Source organism: Callorhinus ursinus, unplaced genomic scaffold (genome assembly GCF_003265705.2).
Source record: "Callorhinus ursinus isolate GAN/ISIS: 27379988/994484 unplaced genomic scaffold, GSC_fseal_2.0 scaffold25, whole genome shotgun sequence".
Taxonomy (NCBI): domain Eukaryota; kingdom Metazoa; phylum Chordata; class Mammalia; order Carnivora; family Otariidae; genus Callorhinus; species Callorhinus ursinus.
Window position 1 is genome coordinate 24,798,347 of NW_027397087.1, and position 20,282 is coordinate 24,818,628.

A 20,282-nucleotide genomic window follows, 5' to 3' on the forward strand; every position below is an offset into this window, starting at 1 on the left:
GGTTTTGGTTTTACTATTACAAACACTGTTGGGACAGGTCAATAGCTTACAACATATTCTCAGAGACCTCAGGACACCCCCAAATATTAGCAATCTCTGACAATCTGATGGAGGAAAGTTGAATTGCTATCATTTTGTAGACATATTTCTGCTTTCAAGAGTTCCCAAGTCTCGGAGGAAGTCATCTTTATTTAGACTCTAAAATAGCTCAATAGATGCTTCTACATTTCTAACAAAGGTCTGCATCTACTTGGGACACTTTTGTTGGTGCTGAAAAGTCCTACAATTAGACAATGATACTGTCCAAATCATTCTATTGCCAAGAAATGTTAGGCTAAGTTGCTGTCAACATCAAATGCTGGTCATGCCAATTAAATCACTAAGAGACTAATGATATGGTATCCTAATTTTTTACTTGTTTTCTGTCATGTACAAGGACTAACAGGCTAGATTTTTTGTGGTTATCTTGTTTCCTTTATTTTCTACCTTTTAATCTAATTGAGGTCAGAGGGCTTTCTAGCACGACTTTTACTTTTCCACTTATTCCCTGTGTGATATCAACCAGTACCCAAACTTTGTGATATGCAAAGTCCCAAGACAAGGAAATTAAAGCCCAGACCCTTACTGCTCAAAATAGGCAATGTTCTTGGGTCTAAATTATCCCACTCTGGTACTACTGAGTAAAATTAACTAAGATAGATTATTTTTTAATCAACCTTGCCTTCCCTCAGAAGTATGTGAAATGATTAAGCGTCATACAGATACCTGGATTCAGAAATTTCAAATTAGAAATAACTTATGCAATTGCTTGTGAAAGAGCATAAAATTAACAGACCTGGTTCATTACATACAAGTTGTAGGTCCCTGAACAGTTCTCTTTCCCTTGCTACACTTTGGTTTCTTACCTATAAAATGGCAAGAAAAACCATCATTGATGCAAGGGCGAAATGAACTCATCACGGAATGAAAGCTCTTTGTTATCATTCCTCCATTAGACTGTAAGCTCCTCACAAACAAGGCGGTGCTTAATTCATCTGTGATTTCCCAATGGCTACCACCATATTTGGTAAGGATTCCTACATATTAAGCATGTATGGTATAACCTCTTTTGCAACTACTGTTGTCTTTTCCACTTTGGGGTTCAAAGCTCTCCAACTACTTGCGTTCTCTGATAAGACCACTCATACTTGTTAAGTTGGAGCCAGAGGCCTGAGCACTCACTGGTGTCACACATTGGAGTGCCAACACCATAATCTATGGAGAACACCAATAGCACCCACCTGTGAGCCAGGACTTGGGAGTGTGGATGTGGAGTGTTGCCCAAGCCTGCGTGTCCTGCTTCCAACTCTGCAGCGGAGAGGGGGGCTACATGTCTCAGGAGCAACAGGAGGCTGAGCAGTTCATTACTGACCTGAGTGGTCCCAGGGGGTTCAGAGAGGGTCTCCCCAGGACACAGACCTGGAGGCCAAGTCTCTATGCAGTTACAAGAGGCTGGATACTCAGGCTACTTGGAAATTATCATACTACCACCTAAATATGATAAACATGCTTACCAAGGAAAAGAATTTATAAAATAGGTGGGAAAAAATAGCAAGCCCAAATTGTACATTTGCCCCATAATTACAACTACAGAAAAATGATGTGCATTTGGATAGGCTGAGAGGAAACCCAAAGACGTGAAAATAATTACTGTTAAGGTAGTGGTATCATGGGTGAATTCTTCTAAATTTATTTCTTAGAATCTTTTAAAGTTGATACAGTAATGAATCAAAAATAAATGACCTTCCATCTCCAAGCAGGCTTTTTTGAAAGAAAGAAATAAATGGTCATGTCTAGACTCTAAGGAAATAGACCCTAATCCACCACTATGGTTTGGAGGGAAAAGCCTTCTTAGATTGGGATCAGAAAACCTGGATCTTGGCACCGGCTCAGCCAAATCCTCTCTCTAAGGTTTCAGAAGTCATTTAACCTAAACCTCTCTGTGAAATCCAGCAAAAGGATTTAGGATAGAATTCTTTTTTTAAGATTTTTAATTTCTACACCCAACGTGGGGCTCAAACTCACAAACCCAAGATCAAGGGTCTCACGGTCCACCTACTGAGCCAACCTGATGCCCCTAGGACAGAATTCTTAAACACTCTCCTGGGCGTTCTATAATGTAGTCGGTCCTACTTTTTTACATGTAGCGTATCATTATAAAGTCCCATGAATGAACTTTTACCAAACACATCAGAACTCAAAAATGGGAGAGAATCATGTGGCCCCCTTCAGACCAGTTCTATTTATTCCTGCAAAGAGCCACCTCCTCTTTGTCCTCCAAAGCCTGTTCTATATGATAGTTCACATCTTCAGTTGGGCCCATTTTTCTCTCCTTTGAGGCAGAATGTAACTTCCAGAAACAGCTGAGAGGGCCTTGGTATGAAATCTGGTGAGTAATACAGGTGATCAGGCTGAACACTAACATTCTAGGTCATAAAGGAAGTAAGAAAAATAGATTTTCTTAAACGGTCATTCAGAAGTGCTCTGTACATACATTAATGACATTGTTCCCCGATGACAACTCCAAAGGGGGGGCTGACTTCACTGGGAGGTACAGCTGCAGGTTCCAAGGCTTGTCAAAACTAATACTTCTATTTTAGGGAGCACTTTTGATTAGTTCTGCTTCTCTCAAGTGTAGCTGTCATAAAGACAGGTGAAAAAAAACAAAAAACTTTGCTAGGATGCCCCAAAACCTTTTGTCTCTGCCAAAATAAATGTGAGGTTGAAATTCAAAACACAATTTGTTTACCATTATTACAGAATGTGCTTGTAAGGCCAAGATGTTTATTTTTAATACCTTTGGCATTTAACCTATAACCCGTTATTGCTCTGTAAATATTTAAGTCCCAGGAAGGTAAAAAAAAAAAAATTAAAAACTCACCACTTTAATCACGTATTGATGAAAACATAATTGTTGCATCTTTGTAAAAAAAATAATGGATGACTCATACTTGGAAAATCATGACTGTACATAATTTCTACATATTCCATAATGAAGCTCATAAAACTTTGCATTTGTATACAGGGTTCAAAATATTTCTGCTTTTTGAAACTGATGAAGAAAGCTTTCACAAGTTCTTACCAAGTAATGAGACCCAATCCCTTCTCATTAGGAGAGGCAAAGTACTGCATGTTCTCTCTTTTATTTAGTCTCACATGAGCTCATGACATTAACACTGAATACAGGAGCAAAAAGTCAGATTCCAAGTCATATTTACCAAAATGCTCATTATCTAGCCCCAATAAGAACCCCTGAGACAGACCTCAAATTCATGAGATTCAACTGGGAAAGGGGTAATAACAGAGGTCCAGCATGCAGTATAGGGGAGGGGGGCATTTTCACCCAAAGAGGGGGGTGATGAGTTAAGAAAGAGAAATTCAATTTACAGCCTCACCACTCACACAACTTATATACCTACACTGGTGTTTTATATAGCTCTGAATCTGGATGCAGATTTTCCCTGTTGATAGCTTGGAGGTTCCATGTGCTAAAAATACCAGGCAACTCCCTCTCTTAAGGGAAACCCAGTGGGAAGGTGTGGATGTATCAATAAAACACCATTACTGGTATATAACTAAAGCTTAGACATTCCTGGTGAGCGAATGGAAGTGGTTCTCAGGGATACCACTCTGAGATTTACAATAGAGGGGCTGCAAACAGCTGACCTGCAGGTGTTCAGCCTCTCAGCAATGACCAGAACACTTTAAAAATTAGCTGGTCCGGCGTTAACAATTTGGATTTCCAGCTTCCCTTGAAATATGTAATATGGAGGCGTCTGGGTGGCTCAGTGGTTAGGCGTCTGCCTTCGGCTCAGGTCATGATCCTGGGGTCCTGGGATCGAGCCCTGCATCCGGCTCCCTGCTCGGCAGGAAGCCTGCTTCTCCCTCTCCCACTCCCCCTGCTTGTGCTCCCTCTCTCGCTATGTCTCTGTCAAATAAATAAATAAAATCTTTAAAAAAAAAAAAGAAATATGTAATATGGTCGGTGCAACCATGGTAATACAGTAGATATAACTAACCATGGCTTAAGGTCAAGTAAGGGTGCCTGTTTATTATTTATTTATTTTTTTTTTAAGATTTTATTTATTTATTTGACAGACAGAGAGACAGCGAGAGAGGGAACACAAGCAGGGGGAGCGGGAGAGGGAGAAGCAGGCTTCCTACCCAGCAGGGAGCCCGATGCGGGGCTCCATCCCAGGACCCTGAGATCATGACCTGAGCGGAAGGCAGACGCTTAACGACTGAGCCACCCAGGCGCCCCAAGGATGCCTTTTTAGAGGGGCATATTTACTCCCTAGGGGCCAGCCTCACCCCATCAAAAATTGTAACCTGTAGATATTTGAGTTTGCAACCACTGATAAAGCTGAAACACCCAGCAAGAGTGTGGGGGCGGCGGCCTTCACCTTCCGCAACTGTCTCCTTTCTCCACTCCTCGTTCCTCTCCACTGGCTTTCCCTTTGTGCCCTGCGCCCACCAAACTTTTCCCATGAGGCTGGCCAACTCACACTGGGCCCTAGATGGTGTCGTGAACTCCAGATCTTTCCCTAACCCCACTGCGTCCATCAAAACTTTTCTGGGGGTCCCTGGCTGGCTCTGATCAAGACAGCGACTCTTGATTTCAGGATTATAAATTTGAGCCCTATGCTGGGTGTAGAGATTACTTAAAAATAAAATCTTAGGGATGCCTGGGTGGGTTAGTCGTTAAGCGTCTGCCTTTGGTTCAGGTCATGATCCCAGGGTCCTGGGATGGAGCCCCACATCGGGCTCCCTGCTCAGCAGGAAGCCTGCTTCTCCCTCTCCCACTCCCCCTGCTTGTGTTCCCTCTCTCGCTGTGTCTCTCTGTCAAATAAATACATAAAATCTTTAAAAAATAATAATAAAATAAAATAAAAATAAAATCTTAAAAGAAAAACAAAAAACTTTTCTGTACTTCAACCCAATTTTTTGTTTTGTTTCGATTTTGTATTACGTCTTTTTGGCCAGGAAACTATTAGCAAATCTGATAAACTGATCAGGGGGAATGGACTAGGTTACCTTCCCAGAAAACATATTTGAAATGGATTCCAGGCTTTCTAAATACATGCCCTGCCTTCACCCAAAAGAACTTAGCTTGTAGTCAGCTATCTGACTGATGCCTAAGTTCCTAAGTCTATTCCCGTGTATTTTTTATAACATCTGCAATTTACTCATAAGTAATATGTGTAAGTGAGGAAAAAGGGATGTATCCTGACCACAGTCTGAGGGGATGGCCAATTCAGATTTACTTAAATATTTCAGTATATTTAAGTTCAGAGGAGGCCTATGAATAATAATTTCTGTATTCAAAGTAGATAGCAGAGCTACAGACATGGGCTCCAGCCCATTAGACCGCCCAAACTGTCACAGCCACAAAGAAGAACGTCCTTTGTAAATGATAAGGCCAGATGCTACAAAGGAAATCTTAGTAGGGTATGATCCTTAATTAAAGACAAAGGAGACTATTGTACCGTCCTAACCAAGGTACACTAAATTATAAAGACATGCAGAGATTTTTTTGTTTTTCAGTTCTTCAAGTTTCCTACAGAAAAAGGTACAAAGTAATATTGCCTGGTAGTGTTGTTACTTCTCCAAAGATGGAGAAAAGTGTTCCAGAGCGAACTTTCAGGAAAAAGCTAGAAGGTGAACTGTAAACTGGATACTGTGCTCATGAATCAGAAAATGACAATATTCCTTATGAGTCACAACTGAATGAGTCTTGGTGGCTGTGGGGACGGGTGGAGAGGCTTCCTCACGTGCTACCAGACTTCCTAAAAGATCACACACACAAACACGCAAACAACAGAACAGGTGCTCTCTCTACCTCCCAGTCAAGGGCCGGAGGAATTATATTCTCCAGGCTAACGCTCAGCCACACCCACTGAAGGCAATGCCCCTTCTCTTCCTGTTCTAAGCAGCTGAAGGATGCAGCTGGGCAGACCCAGACAGATGTGAAACACAAAATGAAGTCTCATTTGGCTTGAAAGCGTCTTATAAAAACAGTAACATTATTACTGAGGTTTCTATTTAAGATGGGTGATGCTCTGTTCTCAGACCTCACATAGCCAATGAACAATTTCTCAAGCCAGTGAAGAAATGATTCATTTCATTTTTGCAGGTTACTCTACACCTAGTCGATTGAGCGATGGCACATCTCCGATTTCAGGACAGCAGGTGTTTCAACTTTTTTCTGATGCCTTGAAAGTCTCCTGGACGCCCACATCAGGGCCACCTATGCTGCTGGCAGGGAACCCATCAACAGGTAAGTCACTCCCTGTCCTTCCACAGACACACTACACAACTCTGGAAACAATTCTCTTCCTTAGGACATGCATCCTCTGCACCCATTTGATCAATCATCTTCTTCAAAAGTAATGCAGCAGAACTGAGTGTGGAGATTCCAGGGTCTCCAGAAAAGGTATGGTAGCTACTTGGTCGTGCATCCAGCAAGAAAAATGAATTAACTAAGGGAAAGTTAATTTTCCCAAGGTAGCACTTGAGTATTTGAATTCAGTTAAGTTTTTTTAAGTCCTTGACATAAACACATTGATTTTCTTTTTTCTTTTATAGAAATATTGAACCACGGAAAATAATTATAGCAATTCCAAAGTACTAGGACTATCACATTGCTCAAATTCAAGTGGCCAATTAGGTAGTGGCCCAATTAGGTAGCTCCTCCACCCAACCACACACTCAGTGTAAGTAAATGGTTCTCTTACAGGGGTTCCAAAAATAACGTAGGTTAGACTGATTTCTTAAAACCTGAAACTTAAAGAGGAAATTTATTTACAGATCAAGTGTCCTCTTAGGGAGAAGCAGAGGTGACACAATTTTGGACTACGTAAAAAGCAAAAGCTTCTGTCAAAGATGCCCTTTTAAAGACTGTTTTGTTTTTAAGCATTCTTTTGAATAAACACAGCAGAGTCTAGAGCTGCTTTCGAGTTTTGTATGTACGTTCGGATGGGCCTTTGCTACCTTTCTCAGGCTGGTCATGCGGGATAGATTTTTAAACTGGTGTTGTACTAGTTATCGTTTTGACTTAACTCCACATTCACGGTCATTAAAACGGAACAAAACAAACCAGAAGAGGATCAGGTCATCCACCCAAGCAGGGTTCTTTGAAAAGAAGCAAGTGTGAAAAATATTAAGCCTTGTAGTAGAACTTTTTTTTTTCTTTCTTTCTCGGATGGACTGTCAATCTCTTCAAAATCGAGTCCTTGCCTTTGTGCTTCGGGAAGAGACGCACACCACACCAAGACCCGGGGGATGCGGTTCAGGTAAATGGGGGGCGGAGTGGCTATTGGGGGCGGGTAGAGGAAAAGTCAGAACCGAGTTAGAGAAAAAGTCAGCCACTTCCATGTATTCCCAAAGTGCCAAAGGAAAAAGAACAAAACACTCGACTTCCTCCCGTGCGACCCGTTCGCTGTACACCCGAAAAGCCCCAGTCACCTCGCCCTCGGGGAAGCGGTGGGGGGGGCGGGGGGGGGTGTTTACTCGGCCTCTCCGGCGCAAAGACCCAACGGGCGGGCCGGCGCCCAGCGAAGTCCCGGCCCGCGAGGCTGCCGGCGGCGCCCGGCCTCTTTCGCTGTCAGCCGCCCGCCCAGCGCCAGGTGCTCGCCCTACCTGGCGCCCCCGCCGGCCTTTGTGCGGCCGCTCCGCCCCCGCCGGCGTGCGGCTGCCAGGCGGGACAGCTGCGGGCGGCGCAGGGGGGCGGGGAGGCGGGGAGGCGGGGAGGCAGCCGGCGCCCGTGCCCGCCGGCGGGGAGGGGAGCGCGGGGCGCGCAGGGGAGGGGGCGCGGCGAGCCGGCTGCCGCGCCGCGGAGCCGCGATCCCCGCCGCGGCGGGCGGGACCGCAGGGGCACCGGCGCTGCTCCACCGTCCCGGCAGGAAGAGAGGGGTCCCCTCCGAGGGCCGCGCCCCCGAGCGCAGAGCTGCTCACACGCTGGCTTCCGACAGCTGGCAGCCTTAGCAACCCGGCCACAAAAAAAGTTTCGCGGCGCCGAGAGCGACTTGAAAGAAAGTTTTCCTTGGCCCCTCACGCCCTCTCCCCCAGCCAGGGTTTACGGAAAGCGGCGGGCAGTCAGAGCTCGCGACGTGACGACTCCCGCGTCCACCTTCTCCACCCCTGGCCTGGACTGCGCGCCCAAGGTGGGTGCCCCGCGCCGGCGCTTCCTGCCCCATCCCAGGCTCAGGCGTCCCGGGACGCCGCGCGGCCAACTCACCATGGTGACTCGCGCCGCGGTCGCGCCTCTGCCCGGTCCGGCTGCCGGGGAGCTGGGGCTGGAACGCAGGCTCCTGGGCGAACTTCAAAAAGTTGGTCCCCTTCGCCAAAAACAGGCTCTCGACACCCAAGCACTCACAGGAGCCAATGGGAACCCTGGAGGGATTCCATCCAGGCGGGATCGGCGGCGCTAGGTGAGGGCGAGTAGGAGGCGACTTAGCAGGCGGGGCACATGCTGCCGAAGGCAGGGGTCCCCTCGGACCAGGCACTCGCCGCCCGCCTAGGTGAGTCCGATGCTCTCCGTGCGTCTGCCTAGCTGCCCAAGCTCGCTCCTTCTTTCTTCGGCCACTGACTCTGTACTCCTCCGGCAGAGCCTCGGCTCGGGCTGGGCAATCTGTCCATAAATGGAGAATTCAGCTCAGGCCTGACCAATCAGGGTTTGTTTTCACAGCGTCACTCCTCAGGGAAACCGTGGTAGCCAACAAGCTTGGGGCTGCTCGAGTTTCCAAAGACCTCTGGATCCTGTAGTCCTCCACGCTAGCTTCCAAAGAGCGCTGCTGTCCCGGCTCGCTCCCGGGTGCAAGACCTCAACTGTTGGAGCAAAACCCTCCGTGAAAGAGAGGTAAGCCTCTCTCTCTCTCTCTTTTTTTTTAACGCGAAAATTACAGTAGGTGTGGCTTCCAAACTGAAGTGGTTTGATTTTCCCATAACTTTTTTTTTTAAGAAGGAAATATTTTATCAGCATAAAAGATCAGAGTCGTGGCAGCCGCCCAAAGGAAATCCTTTTTCTTTCCAACGTCTGGATTGTGAGGAAAGTCAAAAATATCATTTCCCCTACCCCTCCTTTTACCTGAACTTCCTTAGAAAACAAAGGAAGGCTTTTTTTTCCCCCTCTGTCCCTCTCTTTTGGACTTTTGAGTGGTGGAGAAGTTGCAGTGCAGTGAGCAGAGGGACAGAGGAAAGATGGGGGGGCGGGGGAAGCACCATCCAACCTTAGTCAACCCTAGCCATTGCAAATACTTAGCAGTACAACCCTAACTGCAAAGGTGAGTTATTCCAGAATGTGGAGTTTTAAGGCATCGGGTGGGCAGTGAGGAGATTGGAGGTGGGGGAAGAATCCTGAAATAAGGTAGAGAGTCTGGTTTTATTGTTTTAAGAGTTCAAAAGGTAACCTTGGTGGGTTACAACAGGACTGTCCTCCCAGGATCTGTGGTAGGTAAGAGTTGAAAACTTCTGACCTAACAGACCCATGAAAAAGTGCTCAACATTGCTCGGCATCAGGGAAATCCAAATCAAAACCTCCATGAGATACCACCTCACACCAGTCAGAATGGCTAAAATTAACAAGTCAGGAAACGACAGATGTTGGCGGGGATGCGGAGAAAGGGGAACCCTCCTCCACTGTTGGTGGGAATGCAAGCTGGTGCAGCCACTCTGGAAAACAGTATGGAGGTTCCTCAAAAAGTTGAAAATAGAGCTACCCTACGATCCAGCAATTGCACTACTGGGTATTTACCCCAAAGATACAAATGTAGGGATCCGAAGGGGTATGTGCACACCAATGTTTATAGCAGCAATGTCCACAAGAGCCAAACTGTGGAAAGAGCCAAGATGTCCATCGACAGATGAATGGATAAAGATGTGGTATATATACACAATGGAATATTATGCAGCCATCAAAAGGAATGAGATCTTGCCATTTGCAATGACGTGGATGGAACTGGAGGGTGTTATGCTGAGTGAAATAAGTCAATCAGAGAAAGACATGTATCATATGACCTCACTGATATGAGGAATTCTTAATCTCAGGAAACAAACTGAGGGTTGCTGGAGTGGGGGTGGGGTGGGAGGGATGGGGTGGCTGGGTGATAGACACTGGGGAGGGTATGTGCTATGGTGAGCGCTGTGAATTGTACAAGACTTGAATCACAGATCTGTACCTCTGAAACAAATAATGGAATATATGTTAAGAAAAAAAAGAAGAAGATAGCAGAAGGGGAAGAATGAAGGGGGGGAAATCGGACAGGGAGATGAACCATGAGAGACGATGGACTCTGAAAAACAAACTGAGGGTTCTAGAGGGGAGGGGGGTGAGGGGATGGGTTAGCCTGGTGATGGGTATTAAAGAGGGCACGTTCTGCGTGGAGCACTGGGTTTTATGCACAAACAATGAATCATGGCACACTACATCAAAAACTAATGATGTAATGTATGGTGATTAACATAACAATAAAAAAATTTAAAGAAAACTTCTGGCCTAGGAGAAAGTATGAAGCATAATGATTTACTGTGATTTACTTTATGAACTTTGGTGGTAGACCTTCACTTGATGCTAGAGTTGGTATGCATGTTAAAAATCATCTTGCTTGGAATGGGTAAACAAAATGTGCTATATCTATACAATGGAATACTATTCAGCCTTTAAAAAGAAAAGAAGTGCTCACACGGGCCACAACATGAACAGACCTTGGACACATTATGTTAAACGAAAGAAGCCAGGCACAAAGACCACATATTATCTGATTCCATTTACATAAGTGTAAAGAATAGGGAAATCTATAGGGAAAAGTAAATTAGTGATTGCCAGGGGCTGGGAGGAGAGGAGGTTGGGAGTAATTACTAATGAGTTTGCGTTTTCTTATTGGGGTGATGAAAATATTCTGGAATTAGATAGTGTTGATGGTTGTACAACTTTGTGAATATGTGGAAAGTCACTGAATTATACATTTTAGAAGGGTATGTAAATTGTACCTCCATTTTAAAAATTGAAAGACACAATCATGTTGACTAAATTCTTCTAGTAATCATCCACACAGTCAGGCAATAGATATGATTGAATGCCTACTATAGGTAAGCACAGCAGCTGTGAGTACAATGGTTTCTTGCCTCACCAAGCTTACAATTTTAGAAGGAGCAAGACAGGAGATAATTTTTTTTAAAGATTTTATTTATTTATTTGAGAGAGCACAAAAGCGAGAGAGATGGGGAAGCAGACTCACCGCTGAGCAGAGAGCCCGACACGGGACTTGATCCCAGGACCCTGAGACCATGACCAGAGCTGAAGGCAGATGCTTAACCGATTGAGCTGCCCAGGCGCCCCAGAAGATAATTTTAAAACAATAAATAACTATAGGAAAGGTACAAATATAATGAGAAGTGACAGTGGTTTTGTGCAAGGAACTGCTGTACTGGGAGCTACAGTTTAGGTTAGAGAATTCATCTGGCAGCAATCTGTAGCATGAACTGGACAGGAAACAGGACATATCTGTCGAGCACTCACTCTGTACTAGGCACTGGGGAGGTACAAACAGACAGGACCCACCAAATTCCCAGGGAAACTGATTCCGTGTTTCAGGGGCATGCCAGAAAATAATCAGGTATCTTAGGAACTAATGAACAGAGATTACCAAAAGGAATATTGGAGCTTACCAGTTATACAAGAAGCACTGCTTATGTTGTAAATGACATGTTACCTAAGCCACCATCCCATCCACAGTCATCCCTGATTAGTAATTGGGTTGACATGGGCTTCCAGAGAGACAGGCAAAGATTTGGTTGTTTTCCCTGGTAAACCAGGGATACAATGAGACACTGAAAAATCTTTCAATAATCCAACAACAATTTATCAATCTTGACACTAAATGTTGTTTTTATTAACATTTGAGGTTTTTTTAAATGCTTACGTTTTTTTTTTTAAGTAGGCTCCACACCCAGCATGGAGCCCAACACAGAGCTTGAACTCACAACCCTGAGATCAACACCTGACCTGAGATCAAGAGTCCAATGCTTAACCGACTGAGCCACCCAGGCACCCCTAACTGCCCTAATAATCTCTTTCTAGTTTTAAGAGGTAATTCCAATAGGTGGAACTCTGATGAAGATATATGCTTGTGTTCATTTTTCATGATTTTGTAATATGATTCTTTTCCAGATTGAAATATAAATATATAAATATATATATATATAAATTTGTATGGTGGAGTGCCTGGGTAGCTCAGTCAGTTAAGCATCCGAGTCTTGATCTCAGCTCAGGTCTTGATCTCAGGGTCATGAGTTCAAGCCCTGTGTTGGGCTCCATGCTGGGCATGGAACCAACTTAAAAAAAAATTGCGTGTCTAAGCAGTACTTAGATTATAAGATTTAGTGGCACATAAAGGTGAATTTGAAGTCTGGCTCTTTCACTTAACTAGCTGTGAGGTCGTAATTTTTCTGTGCTTCAATTCCTTTATCTGTAAAATACATTGATGTGCGTATGAAATGAAATACCTGTAAAGATGGCCAACAAATATTCGTTCCTTTCTTCTGCCACCTGCCATGTGTTCTAGGTCAGGGATTCAGGCCTAGGTCCCTGGGTAGATCAGACAGATTGCGGCCGTCTGAATTATATGCCAAGTCGTGGGGGCTTCTGTGTGTGCCCTTTCCTTCAGGGAGAGTTAATAGCTTTCATCAAATTCTCAAAGATGTCATTAACTGCCAAAACATTATTAAGACCCACAGCTCTTGATCACATTAGTTATGGCTTCCTGGATCTTTGTCTTTGTGTTTTTCTTGAGGTATAGGGATTAGAACTGAGTCCAATACTATAAGGGCAGAGCTTGGATTCTCAAAGCAGAACCCATAATTCACATTTTCAACATAGAATATAGAGTATGAGCGTGTGATAGAGCCTATCATTTCACAAAAAATCCCTTCAAGCCCTGCCCTGCTCCTTCCCCATCTTAGGAAGATAAATTGTCAGTTTTATGCCCTGGTTTATGTGGGAGAGTCCTGGTTTATGCCTTTATCTCAGTGAAATTATTAATGGAACCCCTCTTGCATTCCCCAAACGGCCTGATAATTTGAATGATCGATTATGGTCTCCCTAAACTTTTGGCCAAATTGCAGCCGCCCCCCCAAAATTCTCGCTTTATAAAGCTTTCCCAATTTTTTTGATTTACACCTATTTTTGAGAGGACTCATCAATATCGATATATTACCCTATATTCTTTGTTATTCGAGCTCATAGTAGCAATGAAATGAAAACAACTTTTAAAACTGTAAAACTCATTATAGACACATGATGGAGCTAGTCAGATGAGACTCTACACATATGTGGGCATGATTAAAAATGCAGTTTTATCTGGGCTTGAATGAAAAGGAACAAAGAAAAAAATCCAAATGGAGACAAAGCACGATTCCGTATGAATCTAGCAGTGAAAACAGTCACTGCTTATATATTTTGGAAAACAATCAGTAAAAAGATAAAATAAGTCAATGAAACTAGTTTCCATGTCAGTACCATAAGAGAACATCAGAATGCATTCACAACAATACAATTAAAGAAAAATTTGTTAATGGGAAAATTAGGCCAGAAATTTTTACCAAAGCACTAGTGAAAGAGATGCTTATATCACATTGATGTGGGATGTCCTGGGCACTCACTATTTCTACCATAACAGGTATTTGTTAGGTTCAGTAGGTATTAGCTCTGAGCTAAGTGCTTACCATATAATATCTTATCTAGTCTTCCATACAACCGTATTAACTTCATTTGCAATTAAGAAACTAAGCTGAGGTTTGCAATTCCCATAAAGAAGAGTGGCAAGACGAAGGGCCGTTCTGCCACCAACAAGGTGACCGGAGAATACACCATCACTGTTCACAAGTGCATCCGTGCAGCGAGTGTCAAGAGGTGTGCCCCTTGGGTATTCAAAGAGACCCAGAAATTTTCCATGAGGGGAACGGGAACTTCAGATGTGTGCATTGATACCAGGTGGAAAAAAGCTCTCAGGGCCAAAAGAATAAGGAATGTCTCATCCCATATCGGTATGCGGTTGTCCAGAAAATGTAATGACAATGAAAATTCACCAGACAAACTCAGGTTACCTGTGTACCTGTCACCACTTTCAAAAATCTACAAAAAAAAAAAAAAAAGAAGAAGAAGAAGAAAGAAAGAGAAAAAACAAAGAAACGAACTGAGTTTGAAGTAACTTGCCCAAGCTATCACTCAGCTTTTCTGCATAGAATCTACATATTTGCCTGACTCTGAAGCCCCCAACTCTTACGCTATAAGCAGTAACTCCATAGTAAGAATGTCCTACTACAAATTTCAGAAGGAATTTTCCCTGATGTGGCCCCAATATGAATAGGAACCCTGGGAGCCTCTCCAAACCAGGGCTCCTGGAAAAATTCTTGCTTCTTTTATGAGAACTAAAAATCATATTTATATTAAAAAATTACATTTGTGTAGAGAGTTTAACTCAACTTTAAACATCTTTGTTCTTTTCCTAATATGTTAATATTGATTGTACAAAGGATAGTGAAGAGCATTTCAACAGTTAGGTAACATAATGTGATGCTACTTCTGATTAATATTAAAAAAGTTTTGTGAGATGCCTGGCTGGCTCAGTTGGAAGAGCTTTCGACTCCTGATCTCACAGTCATGAGTTAGAGCTCCATGTTGAGTGTAGAGATTACTTAAATTAATAAAACTTTAAAAAAAAGTTTTATGGGGCACCTGAGTGGCTCAGTTGGTTAAGTGTCCGACTCTTGGTTTTGGCTCAGGTCTTAATCTCAGGGTCTTGAGCTCAGGGTTCTGAGTTCAAGCCCCGTAGGGGGGAAAAATTAACAGCTCATTAAATGCATTTTTGTTATTATGTTTTCTCTGATTTAAGCCAATATTTTCTTTTCCTTTTCTAGTTTCAATTTGACTGTTAGATTCAGAATATAAACTCTGGCCTTCTTCCAGATTTAAAAATGATTCAGTAATGAGTAATACTAGTTACGATATTCCATGATCTATCAAGGAGTGAGGTATTTCACAGAAGTGAGCTTTGCAGATAACTGAAGCTCCTTGGATCCACTTCATGTCCACACCCTGGTTTTCCTCCTTCTTTCTCTTTCCTGTCAATTATACTATCTTACTGAATTTTGCGTATTCTTGTAAGTCATCTTTAGTCTTTGCTCAAACAAGGAAGGCATGTATAAATAAATATATGTATTTTAAAAACCAAAAAAAGAACAAGTGCATGAACTTAGCCTTTTTAAGGAACCAAAACGTTTTTTTAACTTGAAGGAAATTTTTTCTGTAGTAAACTGCATGCTTCACTGCCTTCTGCATGTCAAGCAGCTTGTGCCTGCAGGCTCGCAGGTCGTCACTATAAATATCGATTATCACACAGCGTTGTACTGAGCGGAGGTCCTTGGGGATGATGAATGGAATGACTTTTTGCCACTAGATATCATGGCCCAGTATCACTGTACCTCTGCAGTTCTTTCTTGTTTGTTTTGTCTTTCTTTCCCCCTCCCTCCCTCCCTTCCTTCCTCCCTTCCTTCCTTTTAAGATTTTATTTTACTTATTTATTTGAGAGAGAGAGAGTGGGGGGGAGGGGCAGGGGGGAAGCAGGCTCCCCACTGAGCAGGGAGCCCAACCCTGGGATCATGACCTGAGTCCAAGGCAGGTGCTTAACTGACTGAGCCACCCAGGTGCCCCTGTTTTGTGTTTCCTGATTTCATTTTTAAGTTTATGTCTTCCAATGTCAGAGACTTTTTTTCTCCCGCTATCTGCTGTTCTAATTTAGTCTCTTTAGTAACGAGGAGATGGAGAAAGCACATGAGTTGCTTCATGAGAAAAATGTTTTAACGGTATATATGTCCAGGAGCCCAGGGGACAAAGAACACAGAGGAAGGGGGGCCTGTGCGGCATTCTGTGCTCTGGCTTCCCAGCTTCTCTGCATGGATGGGTGTTCTTCTCTGTTTCTTCCAGCTTCTCCCATTTTAAGCAACTCCCTCATTGCTCCTCTTCCCATAATTTCAGCTTGCAAAGTGTCCTTAGTTTGTCATAGTCCTGACTCAGGTCCCTCTCGATTCAAGTTCCAGAGAGAGAAAGGAGGGGGAGAGAAAGAGAAAGAGAATCTGACTCACACAGTCAAACCACGCCACCTAGGTCATAGGTCCTTGGCAAGCCTATGCAAGGTGCAGCTTGGATCAGGTGTCTGTGCAGTTGCATTGCAAGCAAATGTGGTCACAGGGGTGGTATCCTAAACCTACTACCCCATTACATAAAGATGGTGAATGGGGACAGAGTGTCTGAGGAAGGGACATAATAGGTACTCCAAATTGGGGGCATGAAGCAGTTTGCCTGCTGCATCTGTCTGCTGCCTTAACCCATACACAATATCTTGGGGAGGCCATGGGGGCAGTTCCATTCACCTCTTCAACAGAACAAATAGCATGGGTTTGCAACAGTCAGCATCATTTCCACTCATCATCATGCACCTATAAATGTTTTTATATATTTAAGACGTGACATCTGTTTTGCCTTTATTATCATGCACCTATAAATGTGTTTATAAAAATGGCTATAAATATTTGTGCATTTACAGAGATGTGTATGTGAATATGTATCTAAGATAACATATTTTTCAAGAGATTGTTAGAAACATTTGGGGGAATTTACTTTTTTTCTTAATAGACTATTTTTTAGAGCAGTTTTAGGGTCACAGGAAAATTGAGGGGAAAATACAGAGATTTTCTATATGCCTCCCACTCCCACACATGCATAGCCTCTCTCATTATCAATAGGGGGATTTGCTTTATTTTTTTTTAAAGATTTTATTTATTTATTTGAGAGAGAGAGAGAATGAGAGAGAGAGAGCACGAGAGGGAAGAGGGTCAGAGGGAGAAGCAGACTCCCTGCTGAGCAGGGAGCCTGATGTGGGACTCCATCCTGGGACTCCAGGATCATGACCTGAGCCGAAGGCAGTCGCTTAACCAACTGAGCCACCCACGCGCCCTGGGGGATTTGCTTTAAATAGAGTGTTTCTTAGTTTTGGTGCTTTGCAGGTTGGCAGCACGGTTTCCAAACCACTACTGTTTTCACTCACCACAAGAAACATTTGCTGAGCACTGTTGTAGGCACTGGAGAAGTAGAAGACAAATGCCCTGTCCCCAAAGGATTCACATCTTTCCATGTACCTCAAAAACATATACAACAGAGGCGTCTGGGTGGCTCAGTCGGTTGAGCATCCGGCTCTTGATTTGGCTCTGGTCGTGATCTCAGGGTCATGAGATCAAGGCCCACATCAGGCTCTGCGCTCACCATGGAGTCGGCTTGTCCCTTTCCCTCCTGCTTTGCCCCTTCCCACCACCATCCCTGTGCACGTGTGCGTGCTCCCTAACAAATAACTAACTAAATAAATAAGATCTTAAAAAAAAAATACAACAACACAAGGGCTTCCTACTTTCATATACAACATGTTCCTGAAAATACACACCAATGCCAGATATATGAAATTCAAAAGCAGATTTGTGTGTTTTAAGGAGAGGGCTCTATTTTCAGAGGCCTAAAATTTAGTGTAAAATACCTAATTATGTCTTGTCTCTTAGATATAGTCTTAGGCTGTAAGTCCAGAATTTAGTAAATGTTTTGGTTTTTTTTTTAAAGTAAGCTCTACTGTCCAACATGGGACCTGAACTCGTGACCCTGAGATCAAGAGTCACACGCTCTACCAACTGAGCCAGCCAGATGTCCCAGTAAATGTTCTTTAAATTTGGACTTCTCCATCCCAGCTGAGCAGAATTGACCATATAAAGTCTAAAATGAAGGGAGCTTTCCAATTTGGGTCAGCCTATTTACATCTCTACAAATCGTGAATTGTTTTCCTTATCTATAAAAGCAGATAATGATAATACCTCTAATTTCTTATATAGTATTGTGAGAATTCAATAAAATAAGTCATATAAAGTGATTAGAATAGTGACTAATGCATAGAGAATTCTCAGTATGAGCTGCGTTATTGAGCCTCAAGATTCACTACCTTCTGCATACCTTATGATTTCCTCTGTCTCAATTGTTCTAAGTTTATGAGAACTACACTACTGTTACTGGTGTTTGCATTCATATTTTCCTGTATTTCACTAATTTTGATAAAGCAACAAGGCTAAATGCAACTTAGTAGAAACATAGTTAAATGAATGCTGCTAGGTTGACAGAGATGGTGACGTAGATGGAATTGAACTGTGAGCTGAGTTGGCAGGCAGCACCCTCATGAGATCAATCAAAATGTTCTCTTGTCACCTGGGTGATTGCCGGGTGCCATATGGAAAGATGGCTCAGGTGCATTCATGTATAATGACCTTATCTGTACGAAGGTGAATGTACAAAGACCAAGGGCACCAGGAGATGGCTTCTCTCTTTACTATAATTAGATTCCTGGAAATCTCAAAGCCAAGCATGCATGCCTTTGATAAGACATTGCAGGAAATGAATTTTATACTTGACCAAGAATGTGATTCTAAAAGCAGCTATGACAGTTACAAACTTCTATGATTTAAGGTAGTACAATTCTACTACAATTTTTTTCCAAATGGTGTAAAATGGTTATAAATGTGCACTTTTATAAGGCATCTCTGGATTGAAAAGTATATTAAAGCACCTAAAAATACCACACAACTATCATAAATCCTTATGATGTAAATTTTTATTTTATTTATTTTTTTAGAGGCGGGGGAAGGGCAGAGGGAGAGGGAGAGACACAGAGCTCGATCTCATGACCCTGAGATTAGGACCTGAGCTGAAATCGAGTCACACACTCAACCGACTGAACCCTCCAGATGCCCCTTTACTATGTAAACTTTCCCTAAAATAGTATCCCAACTCCTATAACTATTAATTAAACATTTCATTAAGAATTTTTTCTTGGGGTGCCTAGGTGGTGGCTCAGTCATTAAGCGACTGCCTTTGGCTCAGGTCATGGTCCCAGGGTCCTGGGATCGAGCCCCGCATCAGGCTCCCTGCTCAGCGGGAAGCCTGCTTCTCCCTCTCCCACTCCCCCTGCTTGTGTTCCCTCTCTCGCTGTGTCTCTCTCTATCAAATAAATAAAATCTTTAAAAAAATTGTTTAAAAAAAGAATTTTTTCTTAATTTCTTTTCACTTTAAAAACTGGGAGTAGGGGGGCACCTAGCTGGCTCGGTTAAAAGAGCGTCTTGGGGTCATGAGTTCGAGCCTCACATTTGTTACAGAGATTACTTAAATAAAAATAAAACTCAAAACTTGAGAGTGGTGGCAGGAGGCAATGCTTAGGAATAATTTGTAAAGTAAGAGAATTAATGCTTTTTCTTGATAAATTTCCCTACAAAGTTAAGTGATTTAAAACCATTCCCTGGGCACCTGGCAGAAAAAAAGAAAAAGAATAACAGGTAACAGAATAAAAAGTGATTGAGTGAATAAATAACCCCCCCCAAAAATGACTAGACTTCCAAATTTTTTTGTAGTACACTATCACTGGTTTTAACTTGCAAAAGAGATACACGCTTCTTGTTATAAAGCTTACGAACTTAGAGTTTATAAAATGAAAAGTGAATGTCTACCTGCCCACACTCTCTCCTACAAGATTTTAAATGTGAGAAAATTGTGATTCCATTAGTAGAAAATGAGAACCCAAGAGGAGGCTCCAGGTTCAGTGAGCTCCATGTTAGATGTGTTCAGCTGGAGCCAACAGAGGCCCCAGACACTCCTGGGGGAGACTGGCTGAACCTCAGGACCCTGTCCTGGCCAGGTGTCCTGTTGCTTGTGATACCAGTCATTCCTTCTGAAACTTTCCCTCCTTACTTCTCTGTTGGTAAAGCTAAATAGGTAGAAACCCTATGGCAAAATGACACTATCTAGCAACATTACAGAATTGTGCAGTCTCTGACCCAGCCATTCTGCTTTCGGGAATTTATCCAAAGATGTACACACACAGTGCAAATTAACATATGCCTACAAAACATCATGGGCGTAGCAGAAGATTGGAAACAACCCAAATGCCCATCATTAGTGGAACTGGCTAAATATATTAGAGGACAACATATACTAGATTTTTTTTTTTAATTTTAAAGAACTTTTAAAACAGAATGAGGAATTTCTCTCTGAACCGATAGGGAAATACATCTCAGCTAAATTTCTGAGATGTATTAGTAAGTTAAAATGAAAAGAGCAAAATACTGGATAGTATGTATATCAAACAATAGAATGTATTTCAAGAATC

General features: G+C 42.9%; 2 protein-coding genes across 4 annotated transcripts in view; one reads left to right on the plus strand and one right to left on the minus strand.

Annotated features, from left to right (window-relative positions):
* The window catches only part of MYO1E (myosin IE), a 190,610-nt gene extending 182,198 nt beyond the window's left edge, over positions 1–8,412 (minus strand). Inside the window, exon 1 of the mRNA XM_025883701.2 lies at positions 8,276–8,412. Within this exon, the coding sequence (XP_025739486.1) occupies positions 8,276–8,278 (3 nt within the window). The 5' untranslated portion in view covers positions 8,279–8,412. The remainder of the gene's footprint in view (positions 1–8,275) is intronic.
* A 22-nt stretch (positions 8,413–8,434) lies between these two features.
* Positions 8,435–20,282, plus strand: part of FAM81A (family with sequence similarity 81 member A) — a 128,671-nt gene continuing 116,823 nt past the window's right edge. For all 3 annotated transcript variants that reach the window (XM_073877093.1, XM_073877096.1, XM_073877091.1), the window contains exons 1-2: positions 8,435–8,558; positions 8,726–8,896. The gene's annotated coding sequence lies outside the window, so the exon portion shown is untranslated. The remainder of the gene's footprint in view (positions 8,559–8,725; positions 8,897–20,282) is intronic.